Source organism: Balaenoptera borealis (genome assembly GCF_965194805.1).
Source record: "Balaenoptera borealis genome assembly, chromosome: 17".
In the NCBI taxonomy this organism is placed as follows: Eukaryota; Metazoa; Chordata; class Mammalia; order Artiodactyla; family Balaenopteridae; genus Balaenoptera; species Balaenoptera borealis.
Window position 1 is genome coordinate 30,397,479 of NC_138876.1, and position 15,804 is coordinate 30,413,282.

The window sequence follows — 15,804 nt, forward strand, 5'->3', positions numbered from 1 at the left end:
TTAATCTATACACTGTTAGTAACTTTTAATGAGAGCTTTACTTAAACAAGGAAACGATGCCCTGTATTTCTATTCATATTCGGCAATAGCATATTAAATAGATTATCAGATTTTCTTTTTCATTAGCATTATGCTTTCTTTAGATAATTATCTAAACTTTCAAAAGATCTAAATATATCCAAGTACTATACAACTAAATCTACTTAAGCCAACATATTTGGCTTATAATTTCATTTTTAGAATAATTTAAAGTGCTATAAACAACCTGGCAATCAACACTTTCTATAAGAACAAAACTACCTTTAAACATTAATTTACAAGATAATATACAATGTTTACCTGGAATAGCTGAAATTTCAGCACAAGGTCACTGTCACATGTATAACGGCAGGATTTTTTTTTTTTTGCATTACATGAAGCTTTGAAATTAACTGATGAATTATTACCGCAATGGCTTATTATTGGTTTCCTACAAAAGAGGATAAGAACTACTGATATATTTTATCTTTTCTTTTTTTGTTTTTTTGAGGTCACTTGACAGTAAGTTTGCATATTCAACAAGTCTACTGAGTTACAATATTCTACTATAATCATTGCCCTTTTATAACAGCAAATGCTAATGGTGATTAATAACATATACCACTCAAAAAAAAAAATCACAAGTTTTTTTTTTTTTTTCTTTTGAACAGGAACCTTATTTTGGGAGTTGGTGTGCAACAAGGCTAAAACAACAGAACTATAAAACAGTATACCTGACACAATATGTTGACAAAATATGCATCTGTTTCTTAGTTTTTGTAGTTATGATAATGCCCTGCTAAGCTACAGATATGTAAATAGTATATTTTCTTGCTTGATATATTAAATTCAGTAGAATCATCCAGTTCTCATTCTCCTTTGTCATTTTATAACTCTTTATCAGATAATTCAACGATGAAAGCATATGCCCAAACCTGCAGATCATGTGCACTGTGGTCTATTACAATCAGAATTCTCCTCAAATTTCATTTTTATTAAAATGAATTTGAGAATACAGGCAAAATTAATAAAGAGAATGTTGTACTGTGAATTAAAACTAGAACTCAGTGGTCTATGAAGTATGCATTGTTTTGGCATGTGTTTTTTCCTTTCTAAGAATAACTAAGCTGAGCATGTCCAAAAGTCACCTGTGCCAACCTCACAGATACAGTAGTAACTAGTCTTCATTCCCTCAATATCCCAGGTTAGACTACTCTACTAAAACAATCAATATAGTTTAAAAAATAATAAACCAAAATAGTTTCAACAAAAGAGCACCATCCTATTAGGAGACTGAGAAAACATGGATTATAGATGAGGTGGTCACTATGATCAAAATGCTACCAAAATTCTGACAAACCCTAAGCTGTTACACTGCAGGGACCCACGCCATGGTCTAACCCTAAAGACCTCTGGGACAGAAACATGATTTTAAAAATAAATTCCAAAATTATAGCTGTAAGAAATGGTGATATGAACTATTTTTAAAGCATGAGTTACATGTTACATTGTATTGCTTCTTGAACTTTCCAAACAATGCTTGTTTGTCCATGTCAGGTTTGGGCCATTATCCTGCTAAGAGAGAGAGCATTATATTCATTCAAAAGCCCAGATTTCAATGTCTTGGATAAAGAAGTCTTCCTTCTTAGAAAGTGTATGATTTCCAAATGTTTTACAAGAATGGCTTCTTCCATGGTAGAGATCTCCATCAAGCCACAGGGCAAATTCTCCCCTGTAATACATAGAAGAAAATAGTTCTAACGAAAATCTTTTAATACTTATGACCTAAGTTGTAAAAGAATAATTGCAGAGGTTGTAAAATATTAATTTAATGAGACATTTCAATATTCAACAACTCTAAAAATCTTTTTTTCAAAACCATTCCCTACTCCTTTCCACACAAAGTGGCACAAGACAACTTTGTTTTGTTCATATCCCATTATAAAATCACTTAACATATAGATCAAGGAGTAAGATGAACCCTCTAAAATTATAGACTTAGCTTTTGAGGCAGGTACTACTCTGTTATTCTTTGCCTGGTATTACGAATTTCTCTTTGCTGTTAGGTTTTAATATATTTAACATGAGTTTCTTAGAGACATGAAAACTCCCTATCATCTAAAATAAAATGTTTGGTTAATGTTAAGGGTTCAATCTCTAACTCACAGCTGAGGAAACTTTAGACTTGAGTTGTTCAAGGTCCCACATGTGATTTATGTTGAAGAATTTGAATCAGGTCTATCTGACTCCAAAGCCTATATTCAGTCCATCACATGATTTTGATTTCTTTGGGGCTCCTGTTTGGAATTCTGGAATATCCAGTCCTTATAGCTCCCATTTTCTGAGACTGTACTCACCTTCAAAGACTGTAAACTTGTCTTAAGTTGTTATCAACTGACCCAATGGTTAGTTTAGCTTGCTGGAATCATGTTGCATCATTAACACTAAGTTCCAGCAAATATCTAATGATATTGTGTACATTACTTTCAAAGACTGAAGGCACCCTTAACAGCTTGAAATTATAAGCCACTTGCTTGTGAGGCTTTCCTGGAGAGCTAACTGAATCACATGTAAGACCACCATTGGAGTAGGGCCGAATCTGCCTTCTCCCCAAACAAAAAAGGTGTAATTGGAACATGTAAACATTATAAGCTGATTCCAACAACTAAAAATAACATGGTTTTTAGTTACCTGGTTATGTCCTTCAAAGAAGGCTACCATAACCATGGTTAATTTTTAATCACTGAAATCATGTCTTCCAAATACCAATCTACAGAGAAGTTGTAAGAGAGAATTTGTTAGAATCACTCAGGATGATGAATATTCAGGCTAACAAGATTCTGTGACCTGAATGAATTATTATTATATATCCTCAAATGTGGGAAACAAGTAACACTTCTATAAGTTTGGGAATTATTTAGCATACATTATTCTGATCCTGAAAGATAGAGAGAAATAACAAATGAAGGAGGTTGTGTTTGCTAAGGGCTAGTTGAGAAGTCTAGGCTAGGAGGCAGTAGAGCAAGCTACCTCCAAACACCATGAAGACTAAATGAAGTTGGAATACCAGAACAAAAAAACAAAGTTTCTCACAATGCTTGCTATGCCAAAAGAATCAAATCAAACTGCTGATTACTCATACTGTTAAAAAAAAAGAAAACAAGCCCTGAAAATTGGGGGGGGGGGGCGGTCACTAACATTTTTAACAGGAAAACAGATTTCTATTGTCTAAAATATCAATCCAAATAGTCTCCAGGGTAGAATAACATGAAAAATTTTAGACCTTTTTAATAAATTGAGAGAAAGAACATATCACCACGGTTTTTTGAAAATTTGAAAAGTTCTAAGGGATTAGTGTATTTCTCTTTCAACTATCAAGAAGTCACTAGACTTTAAAAGAAGGGTTTTTAATCAAAAGGGAATCAACTAAACAGCATTTTGAGATGAGTAATATTCTACCAACAGTTTCAAATACTACACTCAAGCACCTTCTTGCAAATATTATACTTTCTTAGTCATAATATATAAATTAGGATTCTAATGTCAAAACTTTCCAAAGATGGCTGATTTTATAAATAACACAAATGAATTTTTAAAGTTTCTTTCAAAATCTCACAGTTAAATGTTCAAGAGACTTACCCTCCACCACCAAAAGCTAGTGAATCCATGTCTCCTTTGATAAAAAACATATTATCTCCTGTCCACTTAAAGACCTACAAAAATGACAAAAGCTTTAAATATGTAGATGAAAATATCACTATCTATGTGAATTTCTCTTTTCTGACTACAAGAGTTCGATGGTTAATGAGAAAGTTAAGAAAGTAGAAAATTAGTTAAAAACTGAGTAGATGTCATTAACTTTTATTTTAGCATCAAATATAAATGTACATTAATTTGATAATGTTTTAACATTTTGATATAGGGCCAAGGTCTTTTCTTTGGGTATGAATTTGCCTATCATTATTCTCACAGAAGCCTATAGCACGTGTTTATGCTTTCCAGTTTCAATTTCTTTAAAGAGGAGTGAACGTAAAAACACTTGAGAAATTCAAGGGTAAAACTTCTAGATGTTAATATTCTTAAATATTTTTAACCTTTCATGGAAGTTCTACCTAAACCTAATACAACATCAATTTCTAGCACCTCACCTTTATAAAAATTTTCCGAAGTATTCATTATAGTTTTCAATAAAATAAACTTTAGCACTCACTTTTTCATAGATATATAACATTTGTTTAATTACATTATTAGTTACCAGGTAGAAACAGCATCATAAAAAAGGATTGGAAACAAGTACAACTGAAACTTCAAAAATCTGTAACAACTACAAGCTTCCAGGTAGCTGTAGGCATCAGTTGATGTTTTATGGAAGGAATGGAAAGCACTAGTTAACCTGGTGAGCCACTTAAACCGAAATTTGTTAAGAGAGTTTGTTCCTATTATGTTATCAAATCCTATTTTGTTCATTATAGAAATTGTTCCTAAAGACAATTCTTTTTAAAACCAACTGTGTTGATTCCTATTTTCAAGGTTATAATTTCATCTCTTAGGTACTGTCTGACATGCTGAACCTGACTGTACCAGAGACTCTGAGATTGCACTCAATGCTTGAAACAGTTACACATTCACTAAAATACATGTATTAAATTTCAGATCTCATTGGTATTAGAATGTATCTAATTTTAGTCAAGTCACAATAAAGAAAATGAAATCAGGTAATCACTTTTGATTTAACCCCAAATAATTTATTTTTTAAGTTTTCAAGATTGACATCATTAAACTTATTTAGTCATTAAAAGTTTCTAGAAATTTTACAATGATAATTAATAAACAAAACAGTAATAATGATGTATACTCCTTACTGAGCCCATGATGTCTTTCTGGTACCACGCCAAGTGTTACACATATATGATTCTCATTTAATTTTTAAACAACCTTGTTACATTTTATGATCCCCATTCTAACCACAGGAAAGTTGAAGCTCACAATGGTCAAAAAAGTGCTTGGTTATCAGTTAGTAAAAGGCAGAGATTGAGAGTCAAATGCAAGTATGCAGGACTCCAAAGTGAATGTTCTGTTCAAGATGCCACCTCTTCACAAACTGAATATAACTGGAATAACTGTTCTTACCTCAAATTCTGGACAGAACGTAAAAACAAAGGTCTCTCCAGTACCATAAAAGCCATCACTTACTTTAAACGGCTCAGATGCCAATGCACCAAAAACCTAAGGATAAAAAAGGCATGTTCAATGACATCACTATTAATTTGTTTCGGTAAGCATTGTCCCATTATATCTGTTTAAGTAAAATACAAAAAGTTTAATATAGCATAGTTTTGTCTACTTGTACTTAAAAAGTGAAACATGACCAGTTGTCACACAATTCATATTATTGTCAGGTACAAAGCATATCAGTTTCTCAGTGGGAAAAAACCAGATTTTTCCTAGTTTTGAAATCTAAAAACATGTCTATTATAACAAAAAGATAATCTAAAAAAGTGGTAGCCACATTTCAGCATGACAATGTACACAGTGAGGACAACATGCTGTTGTGGTACTGTAGCACTTACGACAGCAAAAACCCTTCACTATGGGTAAACATTCTACTACTAAAAAGGTATGCCAGTTTCCTCTTCATTAGACAGTAAATTCCATGAGGACAGAACTTCAGTCTGAATTGTTTGGTCCTGTAATGCCTTGGCTTTACATAGTACACGACACACAGTAGATACCCTAAAAAAAGGATGAATAAATGAACAAGAGGCCTGGACAAGTCATTTCAATGTTCTGGGTCTAAGGTTCCAGACCACGAAATGGCAAAGTAGAGTTTGATGATCTCTATAGTCACTATCTCTCCTGACATTCTACTTCCATACTCAATTTTTAAAACAGACTTTTCTTATTGTAAGGTGTTTATGTACATACATATATATAAAATATAATCACACAGCTCAATTTGGAATCATCACAAAGCAAAGTCCCATTTAACCTTCATGCAGACCTAGAAACAGGACATTACCAGCACCCCAGAAACTCTGGACCACCACCTCCACCTCCCAAAAGGAAGCTACTAGGTCTGACAATAACAAAGATGTGTTTTGCCCATTTATGAACTTGCTGTTTCAGGAATAACCAAACTTTCTCTTCCTTATCTGGGACTTTGTTCTTGGTCTCATCCTCACACAATTATCTTTATTTATTTATTCTGTAAATTTTATTTATTTTTTTGCTATTTTTTTAAAAACATCTTTATTGGAGTATAATTGCTTTACAATGGTGTGTTAGTTGCTGATGTATAACAAAGTGAATCAGCTATACACATACATATATCTCCGTATCGCCTCCCTCTTGCATCTCCCTCCCTCCCACCCTCCCTGTCCCACCCCTCTAGGTGGTCACAAAGCACCGAGCTGATCTCCCTGTGCTATGCGGCTGCTTCCCACTAGCTATCTATTTTACATTTGGTAGTGTATATATGTCCATGCCACTCTCTCACTTCATCCCAGCTTACCTTTCCCCCTCCCCGTGTCCTCAAGTCCATTCTCTACGTCTGCGTCTTTATTCCTGTCCTGCCCCTAGGTTCTTCAGAACGATTTTTTCTTCTTTTTTTTTACATTCCGTATATATGTGTTAGCATACGGTATTTGTTTTTCTCTTTCTGACTTAGTTCACTCTGTATGACAGTCTCTAGGTCTCCCCACCTCACTACAAATAACTCAATTTTGTTTCTTTTTATGGCTGAGTAATATTCCATTGTATATATGTGCCACATCTCCTTTATCCATTCATCTGTCAATGGACACTTAGGTTGCTTCCAAGTCCTGGCTATTGTAAATAGAGCTGCAATGAACATTGTGGTACATGTCTCTTTTTGAATTATGGTTTTCTCAGGGTATATGCCCAGTAGTGGGATTGCTGGGTCGTATGGTACCTCTATTTTTAGTTTTTTAAGGAACCTCCATACTGTTCTCCATAGTGGCTGTATCAATTTACATTCCCACCAACAGTGCAAGAGGGTTCCCTTTTCTCCACACGCTCACCAGCAATTATTGTCTGTAGAATTTTTGATGATGGCAATTCTGACTGGTGTGAGGCGATACCTCATTGCAGTTTTGATTTTCATTTCTTTAATGATTAATGATGTTGAGCATCCTTTCAGGTGTTTGTTGGCAATCTGTATATCTTCTTTGGAGAAATGTCTGTTTAGGTCTTCTGCCCATTTTTGGATTGGGTTGTTTGTTTTTTTGATATTGAGTTGCATGAACTGCCTGTATATTTTGGAGACTATTCCTTTGTCAGTTGCTTCATTTGCAAATATTTTCTCCCATTCTGAGGGCTGTCGTTTCGTCTTGTTTATGGTTTCCTTTGCTGTGCAAAAGCTTTTAAGTTTCATTAGGTCCCATTTGTTTGTGTTTTTATTTCCATTTCTCTAGGAGGTGGGTCAAAAAGGATCTTGCTGTGATTTATGTCATACAGTGTTCTGCCTATGTTTTCCTCTAAGAGTTTTGTAGTGTATGGCTTTACATTTAGGTCTTTAATCCATTTTGAATTTATTTTTGTGTATGGTGTTAGGAAGGGTTCTAATTTCATTCTTTTACATGTAGCTGTCCAGTTTTCCCAGTACCACTTATTGAAGAGGCTGTCTTTTCTCCATTGTATATTCTTGCCTCCTTTATCAAAGATAAGGTGACCATATGCGTGTGGGCTTATCTCTGGGCTTTCTATCCTGTTCCATTGACCTATATTTCTGTTTTTCTACCACTACCATACTGTCTTGATTACTGCAGCTTTGTAGTATAGTCTGAAGTCAGGGACTCTGATTCCTCCAGCTCTGTTTTTCTTTCTCAAGATTGCTTTGGCTATCAGGGTGTTTTGTGTTTCCACACAAATTGTGAAATTTTTTGTTCTAGTTCTGTGAAAAATGCCATTGGTAGTTTGATAGGTATTGCAATGGATCTGTAGATTGCTTTGGGTAGTAGAGTCATTTTCACAATGTTGATTCTTCCAATCCAAGAACATAGTATATCTCTCCATCTGTTTGTATCTTCTTTAATTTCTCTCATCAGTGTCTTACAGTTTTCGGCATACAGGTCTTTTGTCTCTTTAGGTAGGTTTATTCCTAGGTATTTTATTCTTTTTGTTGCAATGGTAAATGGGAGTGTTTCCTTAATTTCTCTTTCAGATTTTTCATCATTAGTGTATAGCAATGCAAGAGATTTCTGTGCATTAATTTTGTATCCTGCTACTTTACCAAATTCATTGATTAGCTCTAGTAGTTTTCTGGTAGCATCTTCAGGATTCTCTATGTATAGTATCATGTCATCTGCAAACAGTGACAGATTTACTTCTTCTCTTCCGATTTGGATTCCTTTTATTTCTTTTTCTTCTCTGATTGCTGTGGCTAAAACTTTCAAAACTATGCTGAATAACAGTGGTCAGAGTCTTGTTCCTGATCTTAGTGGAAATGGTTTCAGTTTTTCACCATTGAGAACAATGTTGGCTGTAGGTTTGTCATATATGGTCTTTATTATGTTGAGGTAAGTTCCCTCTATGCCTATTTTCTGGAGAGTTTTTATCATGGGTGCTGAATTTTGTCAGAAACTTTTTCTGCATCTATTGAGATGATCATATGGTTTTTCTCCTTCAATGTGTTAATATGGTTTATCACATTGACTGAGTTGCATATACTGAAGAATCCTTGCATTCCTGGGATAAACCCCACTTGATCATGGTGTATGATCCTTTTAATGTGCTATTGGGTTCTGTTTGCTAGTATTTTGTTGAGGATTTTTGCATCGATGTTCATCAGTGATATTGGTCTGTAGTTTTCTTTTTTTGTGACATCTTTGGTTTTGGTATCAGGGTGATGGTGGCCTCGTAGAATGAGTTTGGGAGTGTTCTGCCCTCTGCTATATTTTGGAAGAGTCTGAGAAGGACAAGTGTTAGCTCTTCTCGAAATGTTGATAGAATTTGCCTGTGAAGCCATCTGGTCCTGGGCTTTTGTTTGTTGGAAGATTTTTAATCACATTCTCAATTTCAGTGCTTGTGATTGTGATTTTTTTTTTTTCCCATTCAAAAACAGTAATTTATTTATGGCATATTGAAGTGACATTCTTGAAAAATATAAATATAAAAATATAAATATTTTCTATTTCTTCCTGGTTCAGTCTTGGGAGGTTGTGCTTTTCTAAGAATATGTCCATATTTTCCAGGTTGTCCATTTTATTGGCATAGAGTTGCTTGTAGTAATCTCTCATGATTCTTTGTATTTCTGCAGTGTCAGTTGTTAATTCTCCTTTTTCATTTCTGATTCTATTGATTTGAGTCTTCTCCCTTTTTTTCTTGATGAGTCTGGCTAGTGGTTTATCAATTTTTTTTTATCTTCTCAAAGAACCAGATTTTAGTTTTATTGATCTTAGCTACTATTTCCTTCATTTCTTTTTCACTTATTTCTGATCTGATCTTTATGATTTCTTTCCTTCTGCTAACTTTGGGGGTTTTTTTGTTTTTTCCTTCTCTAATTGCTTTAGCTGTAAGGTTAGGTTGTTTATTTGAGATGTTTCTTGTTTCTTGAGGTAGGACTGTATTGCTATAAACTTCCCTCTTAGAACTGCTTTTGCTGCATCCCATAGGTTTTGGGTTGTTGTGTTTTCATTGTCATTTGTTTCTAGGTATTTTGTTTTTCTCTTTGATTTCTTCAGTGATCTCTTGGTTATTTAAGAGTGTACTGTTTAGCCTCCATGTGTTTGTATTTTTCACAGATTTTTTTCCTGTAATTGATATCTAGTTTCATAGTGTTGTGGTCGGAAAAGATACTTGATACGATTTCAATTTTCTTAAATTTACCAAGGCTTGATTTGTGACCCAACACATGATCTATCCTGGAGAATGTCCATGAGCACTTGAGAAGAAAGTGTATTGTGCTGTTTTTGGATGGAATGTCCTATAAATATCAATTAAGTCCATCTTGTTTAAAGTATCATTTAAAGCTTGTGTTTCCTTATTTATTTTCATTTTGGATGATCTGTCCATTGGTGAAAGTGGGGTGTTAAAGTCCCCTGCTATGATTGTGCTACTGTCGATTACCCCTTTTATGGCTGTTAGCATTTGCCTTATGTATTGAGGTGCTCCTATGTTGGGTGCATAAATATTTACAACTGTTATATCTTCTTCTTGGATTGATCCCTTGATCATTATGTAGTGTCCTTCTTTGTCTCTTGTCATAGTCTTTGTTTTAAAGTCTATTTTGTCTGATATGAGGATTGCTACTACAGCTTTCTTTTGATTTCCATTTGCATGGAATATCTTTTTCCATTCCCTCACTTTCAGTCTGTATGTGTCCCTAGGTCTGAAGTGAGTCTCTTGTAGACAGCATATGTACGGGTCTTGTTTTTGTATCCGTTTAGCCAGTCTATGTCTTTTGGTTGGAGCATTTAATCCATTTACATTTAAGGTAGTTATCAGTATGTATGTTCCTATTACCATTTTCTTAATTGTTTTGGATCTGTTATTGTAGGTGTTTTCCTTCTCTTGTGTTTCCTGCCTAGAGAAGTTCCTTTAGCATTTGTTGTAAAGGTGGTTTGGTGGTGCTGAATTCTCTTAGCTTTTGCTTGTCTGTAAAGGTTTTAATTTCTCTGTCAAATCTGAATGAGATCCTTGCTGGGTAATCCTGGTTGTAGGTTTTTCCCTTTCATCACTTTAACTATGTCCTGCCACTCCCTTCTGGCTTGCAGAGTTTCTGCTGAAAGATCAGCTGTTAACCTTATGGGGATTCCCTTGTATGTTATCTGTTGCTTTTCCCTGGCTGCTTTCAATATTTTTCTTTCTATTTAATTTTTGATAGCTTGATTAATATGTTTCTTGGCGTGTTTCTCCTTGGATTTATCCTGTATGGGACTCTCTGCACTTCCTGGACTTGACTATTTCCTTTCCTATATTAGGGAAGTTTTCAAGTATAATCTCTTTAAGTATTTTCTCAGCCCCTTTTTTTCCCCTCTTCTTCTTCTGGGACCCCTATAATTCAAAAGTTGGTGCATTTAATATTATCTCAAAGGTCTCTGAGACGGTCCTCAATTCTTCTAATTCTTTTTTCTTTATTCTGCTCTGTGGTAGTTATTTCCTCTCTTTTATCTTCCAGGTCACTTCTCTGTTCTTCTGCCTCAGGTATTCTGCTATTGATTCCTTCTAGAGAATTTTTAATTATATTTACTGTTTTGTTCATCATTGTTTGTTTGCTCTTTAGTTCTTCTGGGTCCTTGTTAAACGTTTCTTGTATTTTCTCCATTCTATTTCCAAGATTTTGGATCATCTTTACTATCATTACTCGGAATTCCTTTCCAGGTAGACTGCCTATTTCCTCTTCATTTGTTTGATCTGGTGGGTTTTTACCTTGCTCCTTCATCTGCTGTGTAGTTCTCTGTTTTCTCATTTTGCTTAACTTACTGTGTTTGAGGTCTCCTTTTCGCAGCCTGCAGGTTCATAGTTCCCGTTAGTTTTGGTGTCTGCCCCCAGTGGGTGAGGTTGGTTCAGTGGATTTTGCAGGCTTCCTGGTGAAGGGGACTAATGCCTGTGTTCTGGTGGATGAGGCTGCATCTTGTCTTTCTGGTGGGCAGGACCGCGTCCGGTGGTGTGTTTTTGGGTGTCTGTGAACTTGTTATTTTAGGCAGCCTCTCTGCTAATGGGTGGGGTTGTGTTCCTGTCTTGCTAGTTGTTTGGCATAGGGTGTCCAGCACTGTAGCTTGGTGGTCGTTGAGTGGAGCTGGGTCTTCATGTTGAGATGGAGATCTCTGGGAGAGCTTTCGCCGTTTGATATTATGTGGGGCCGGGAGGTCTCTGGTGGACCAATGTCCTGAACTCAGCTCTCTAACCTCAGAGGCTCAGGCCTGACACTTGGCTGAAGCACCAAGACCCTGATAGCCACATGGCTCAGAAGAAAAGGGAGAAAAAAAAAGAAAGAAAGAAAGAAAGAATGAAAAACAAATTAAAATAAAGTTATTAAAATAAAAAATATATTATTAAAAATTAAAAAATAAATTAAAAAAGAAAGAAAGAAAGAAGAGAGCAGCCAAACCAAAAAACAAATCCACCAATGATAACAAGTGCTACAAACTATACTAAAAAAAACCAAAACAAAGCGAAAAAAAGACAGAACCCTAGGTCAAATGGTAAAATCAAAGCTATACAGACAAGATCACACAAAGAAGCATATACATACACACTCATGAAAGGAGAAAAAGAAATATATATATATATATATGAAGAAAAAAGGAAGAGAGCACCAAATCAATAACAAACCTACCAATGATAATAAGCTCTAAATACTAAACTAAGGTAAACATAAAACCAGAAACAAATTAGATGCAGAAATCAAACCCCAAGTCTACAGTTGCTCCCAAAGTCCACCTCTTCAATTTTGGGACGATTCATTGTCTATTCAGGTATTCCACAGATGCAGGGTGTATCAATTTGATTGTGGAGATTTAATCCACTGCTCCTGAGGCTGCATGGAGAGATTTCCCTTTCTCTTCTTTGTTCGCACATTTCCTGGGGTTCAGCTTTGGATATGGCTCCGCCTCTGCGTGTAGGTCGCTGAAGGCATCTGTTCCCCACCCAGACACGACGGGGTTAAAGTAGCAGCTGATTAGGGGGCTCTGGCTCACTCAGGCCAGGGGGGAGGGTGGGGTACGGAATGTGGGGCAAGCCTGTGGCAGCAGAGGCCGACATGACGTTCCAACAGCCTGAGGCGCGCTGTGCGTTCTCCCGGGGAAGTTGTCCCTGGATCACGGGACCCTAGTAGTGGTGGGCTGCACAGGCTCCCGGGAGGGGAGGTGTGGATAGTGACCTGTGCTTGCATACAGGCTTCTTGGTGGCTGCAGCAGCAAGCAGCCTTAGCATTCCATACCCATCTCTGTGGTCCGCACTGATAGCTGCGTCTCGCGCCCGTCTCTGGAGCTCGTTTAGGCAGTCCTCTGAATCCCCTCTCCTTGCGCACCCCGAAACAATGGTCTCTTGCCTCTTAGGCAGGTCCAGACTTTTTCCCAGACTCCCTCCTGGCTAGCTGTGATGCACTAGTCCCCTTCAGGCTGTGTTCATGCAGCGAACCCCAGTCCTCTCCCTGGGGTCTGACCTCTGAAAGCCGGAGCCTCAGCTCCCAGCCCCCACCCGCCCTGGCCAGTGAGCAGACAAGCCTCTCAGGCTGGTGAGTGCTGGTCGGCAGCAATGCTCTGTGCAGGAATCTCTCCGCTATGCCTTCTGCACCCCTGTTGCTGCACTCTCCTCCATGTCTCTGAAGCTTCCCCCCACCCACCTGCCATCTCTGCCAGTGAAGGGGCTTCCTAGTGTGTGGAAACTTTTCCTCCTTCACAGCTCCCTCCCAGAGGTGCAGGTCCCATCCCTATTCTTTTGTTTATGTTTTTTTTTTTTTTTTTCTTTTGCCCTACCCAGGTACGTGGGGAGTTTCTTGCCTTTTGGGAAGTCTGAGGTCTTCTGCCAGAGTTCAGCAGGTGTTCTGTAGGAGCTGCTCCTCACGTAGATGTATTTTTTATGTATTTGTGGGGAGGAACGTTATCTCCACATCTTACTCCTCCGCCATCTAGAAGCTATCTCTCACGATTATCTTTAACTTTCTAAAATTTACCCATATTTCAAGACTGTCAATTTCCACTATTTCCCTGAACCTCATTCTTATCTCCCTCAGATAGGAATGAACAATCTAAACACCCCTTTTACTTTTTGTAGGTTCTAACTATACTAGGCATATTTTGCTTGGCTTTAGAGATACTCGCATACTTTAGTATTCTTTTCTACCAGATTATAATTCCTTTGATGGCAGGAACTGTTTAATTATTCATGTTCATATCTATCCCTCTGTAGGACTCAGCATTGCCTTGCATATCAAAAGCACTCAATAATTACCAGTTAAACTTAATAAAATGTACTAATGAAAATTTTTAGCAAAAGAACATGCTAACGTTACTGTTACTACCATCTCTTAAAAGGTAAGGTGTCTATGTTGTTATTTTTCATACCTGCCCATCACTGTCTTTAATCACCATCAGCACTGGAGTGTCTAAACCTGTCATTGTTCGATAAAGGGTCTTCAAGCTTGTACCATGCTTCCCAGTACCATAAACAAGAGTCCATGGGTAGCCAATTGTTCTTGGTGGAAGATGCTTGGTAAGCTTTGAAAAATAAATTGTTAACACATACTCAATAGTTGCTTATTATTAATCTGTATGATACTAATGCCAGTTGGAATTTAATAGTACTTTATAAAATGCAGCCTACAAAAATAACAGTAGAAAATATCATTGTCAAAGATACTGAGATGCTTGAAGAATAACTGTACATTTCTCAGTATGACATATTAATTGTTCATTAGGAAAAGAAACAGTCATACCAAACAACATACAGATTAGAATAGAGGCAAGAAACATGGATTAATTATTGTTTGCATCCTCTGTATCAAATTAACAAAAATATCTGACGAACTGTTAGCTTGATTATTAATAACCTCTCAAATCCAGAGGCAGACTATCAGAATTAGAAATCAAGCTTCAATATGTTATAACTGTATGGCTTTGAACATTTACGTAACCTCTTGGCACCCAAGTTTCTTCACTTACAAAATGTGACAATAAGAGCATCCAACTCCTATGGGGGCTGCAACAACTACATTAGATTACCCATATAAAGCAAGTAACTGGCACACAATAAGAAATTAAATACTGGCCATTATATTGTCTCACCTAAATTGCTACTGTTATTTATTTTAACATCTGCTTACCCAAATCTCCTAATACCTTCTATTACATTAGTTGCTATATTTTGTTTACTTTTTCTTCATTGAAGACTAAGACTAGGAACAATAGCCCTGCTTCTTCAGTTTTCAAAACAACTGAAAACGGGCTATTTTATTCTCTTGGCACACACTCAGAAATGCCCATATGTGGGTATGTCATACCTTTTCAATTTGATCTGGCAGTAAGAGTTCACTGGGATCACTTAGGTTTGGTCGAAAAGATTCAGATTCCAGGTCTGCTTTCACTGGAGTAAACTGCTTTGAATTTATATCTTCCCTTGTAGTAATCTAAAGAAGTAAACAGCAGCAACATATTAATACAGAACGGCAACAAACCTTCAAAAATTTTAGCCTTTTGAGAGAAATAAAACCTTATACCTTAAAAAAGGTGGCTAAAGCTTTAATTTAGGATTTTAGAATAAGAAAAAGATGCTCCATCTAATAACAATGGCATGTCCAATGCAGAAAAAGTTTTTTTATAAGCAGACATTTTTCTCATCTACTACATGAGGAAGGACAGGTATTGAATGATAAACTCCACATTTCTGGTAAAAAGAGGTTAAGTTGCATGGAAACTTTAATTTTTCTGTTCAAGGGCAAAAAATGAGCCAGCTAGCTTGCTTTTTATCTGTGCTATTTAAAATATGTGAGATTATTTTTTCATGGTAAACATAAAATTTGCCAAAAGTAATTAGGAAAACTTCCTGGGTGCCAAAATTTTAATTAAAAAAATAGTACAAAAAAAAAGTATAATGTTTCATTGGTGTGCATGTGTATGTGAATTTATCTGCTTCATTGAAAAGGTTATCATTATTTTTAGAAATGCCTTTTTAATTTTTACTTTCTAAACATGAAATTTTTTTATCTAGCTGAACCAAACAATACATTTAAAAGTTAACTTTTTCACAAACCTATTTTTTAAATTAGAACAATGTGATGCACTAAAAAGTATGTATGCTTTTGCTTGATGGAAATGATCTCACTGA

General features: G+C 36.1%; 1 protein-coding gene across 12 annotated transcripts in view; it reads right to left on the bottom strand.

Moving 5' to 3' along the window:
• Positions 1-1,127: 1,127 nt before the first annotated feature.
• Positions 1,128-15,804, bottom strand: part of OXR1 (oxidation resistance 1) — a 452,205-nt gene continuing 437,528 nt past the window's right edge. For 11 of the 12 annotated variants that reach the window (XM_082364281.1, XM_082364287.1, XM_082364285.1 and 8 more), the window contains 5 exons: positions 14,981-15,106; positions 14,046-14,198; positions 5,149-5,244; positions 3,658-3,731; positions 1,128-1,750 (listed from right to left, as the gene is read on the bottom strand). In XM_082364281.1, coding sequence (XP_082220407.1) covers positions 1,615-1,750; positions 3,658-3,731; positions 5,149-5,244; positions 14,046-14,198; positions 14,981-15,106 — 585 coding nt within the window. In that variant the 3' untranslated portion in view covers positions 1,128-1,614. Of the gene's footprint in view, positions 1,751-3,657; positions 3,732-5,148; positions 5,245-6,590; positions 12,617-14,045; positions 14,199-14,980; positions 15,107-15,804 lie in introns of those variants that run through there. The other variant, XM_082364290.1, reaches the window with a different exon arrangement.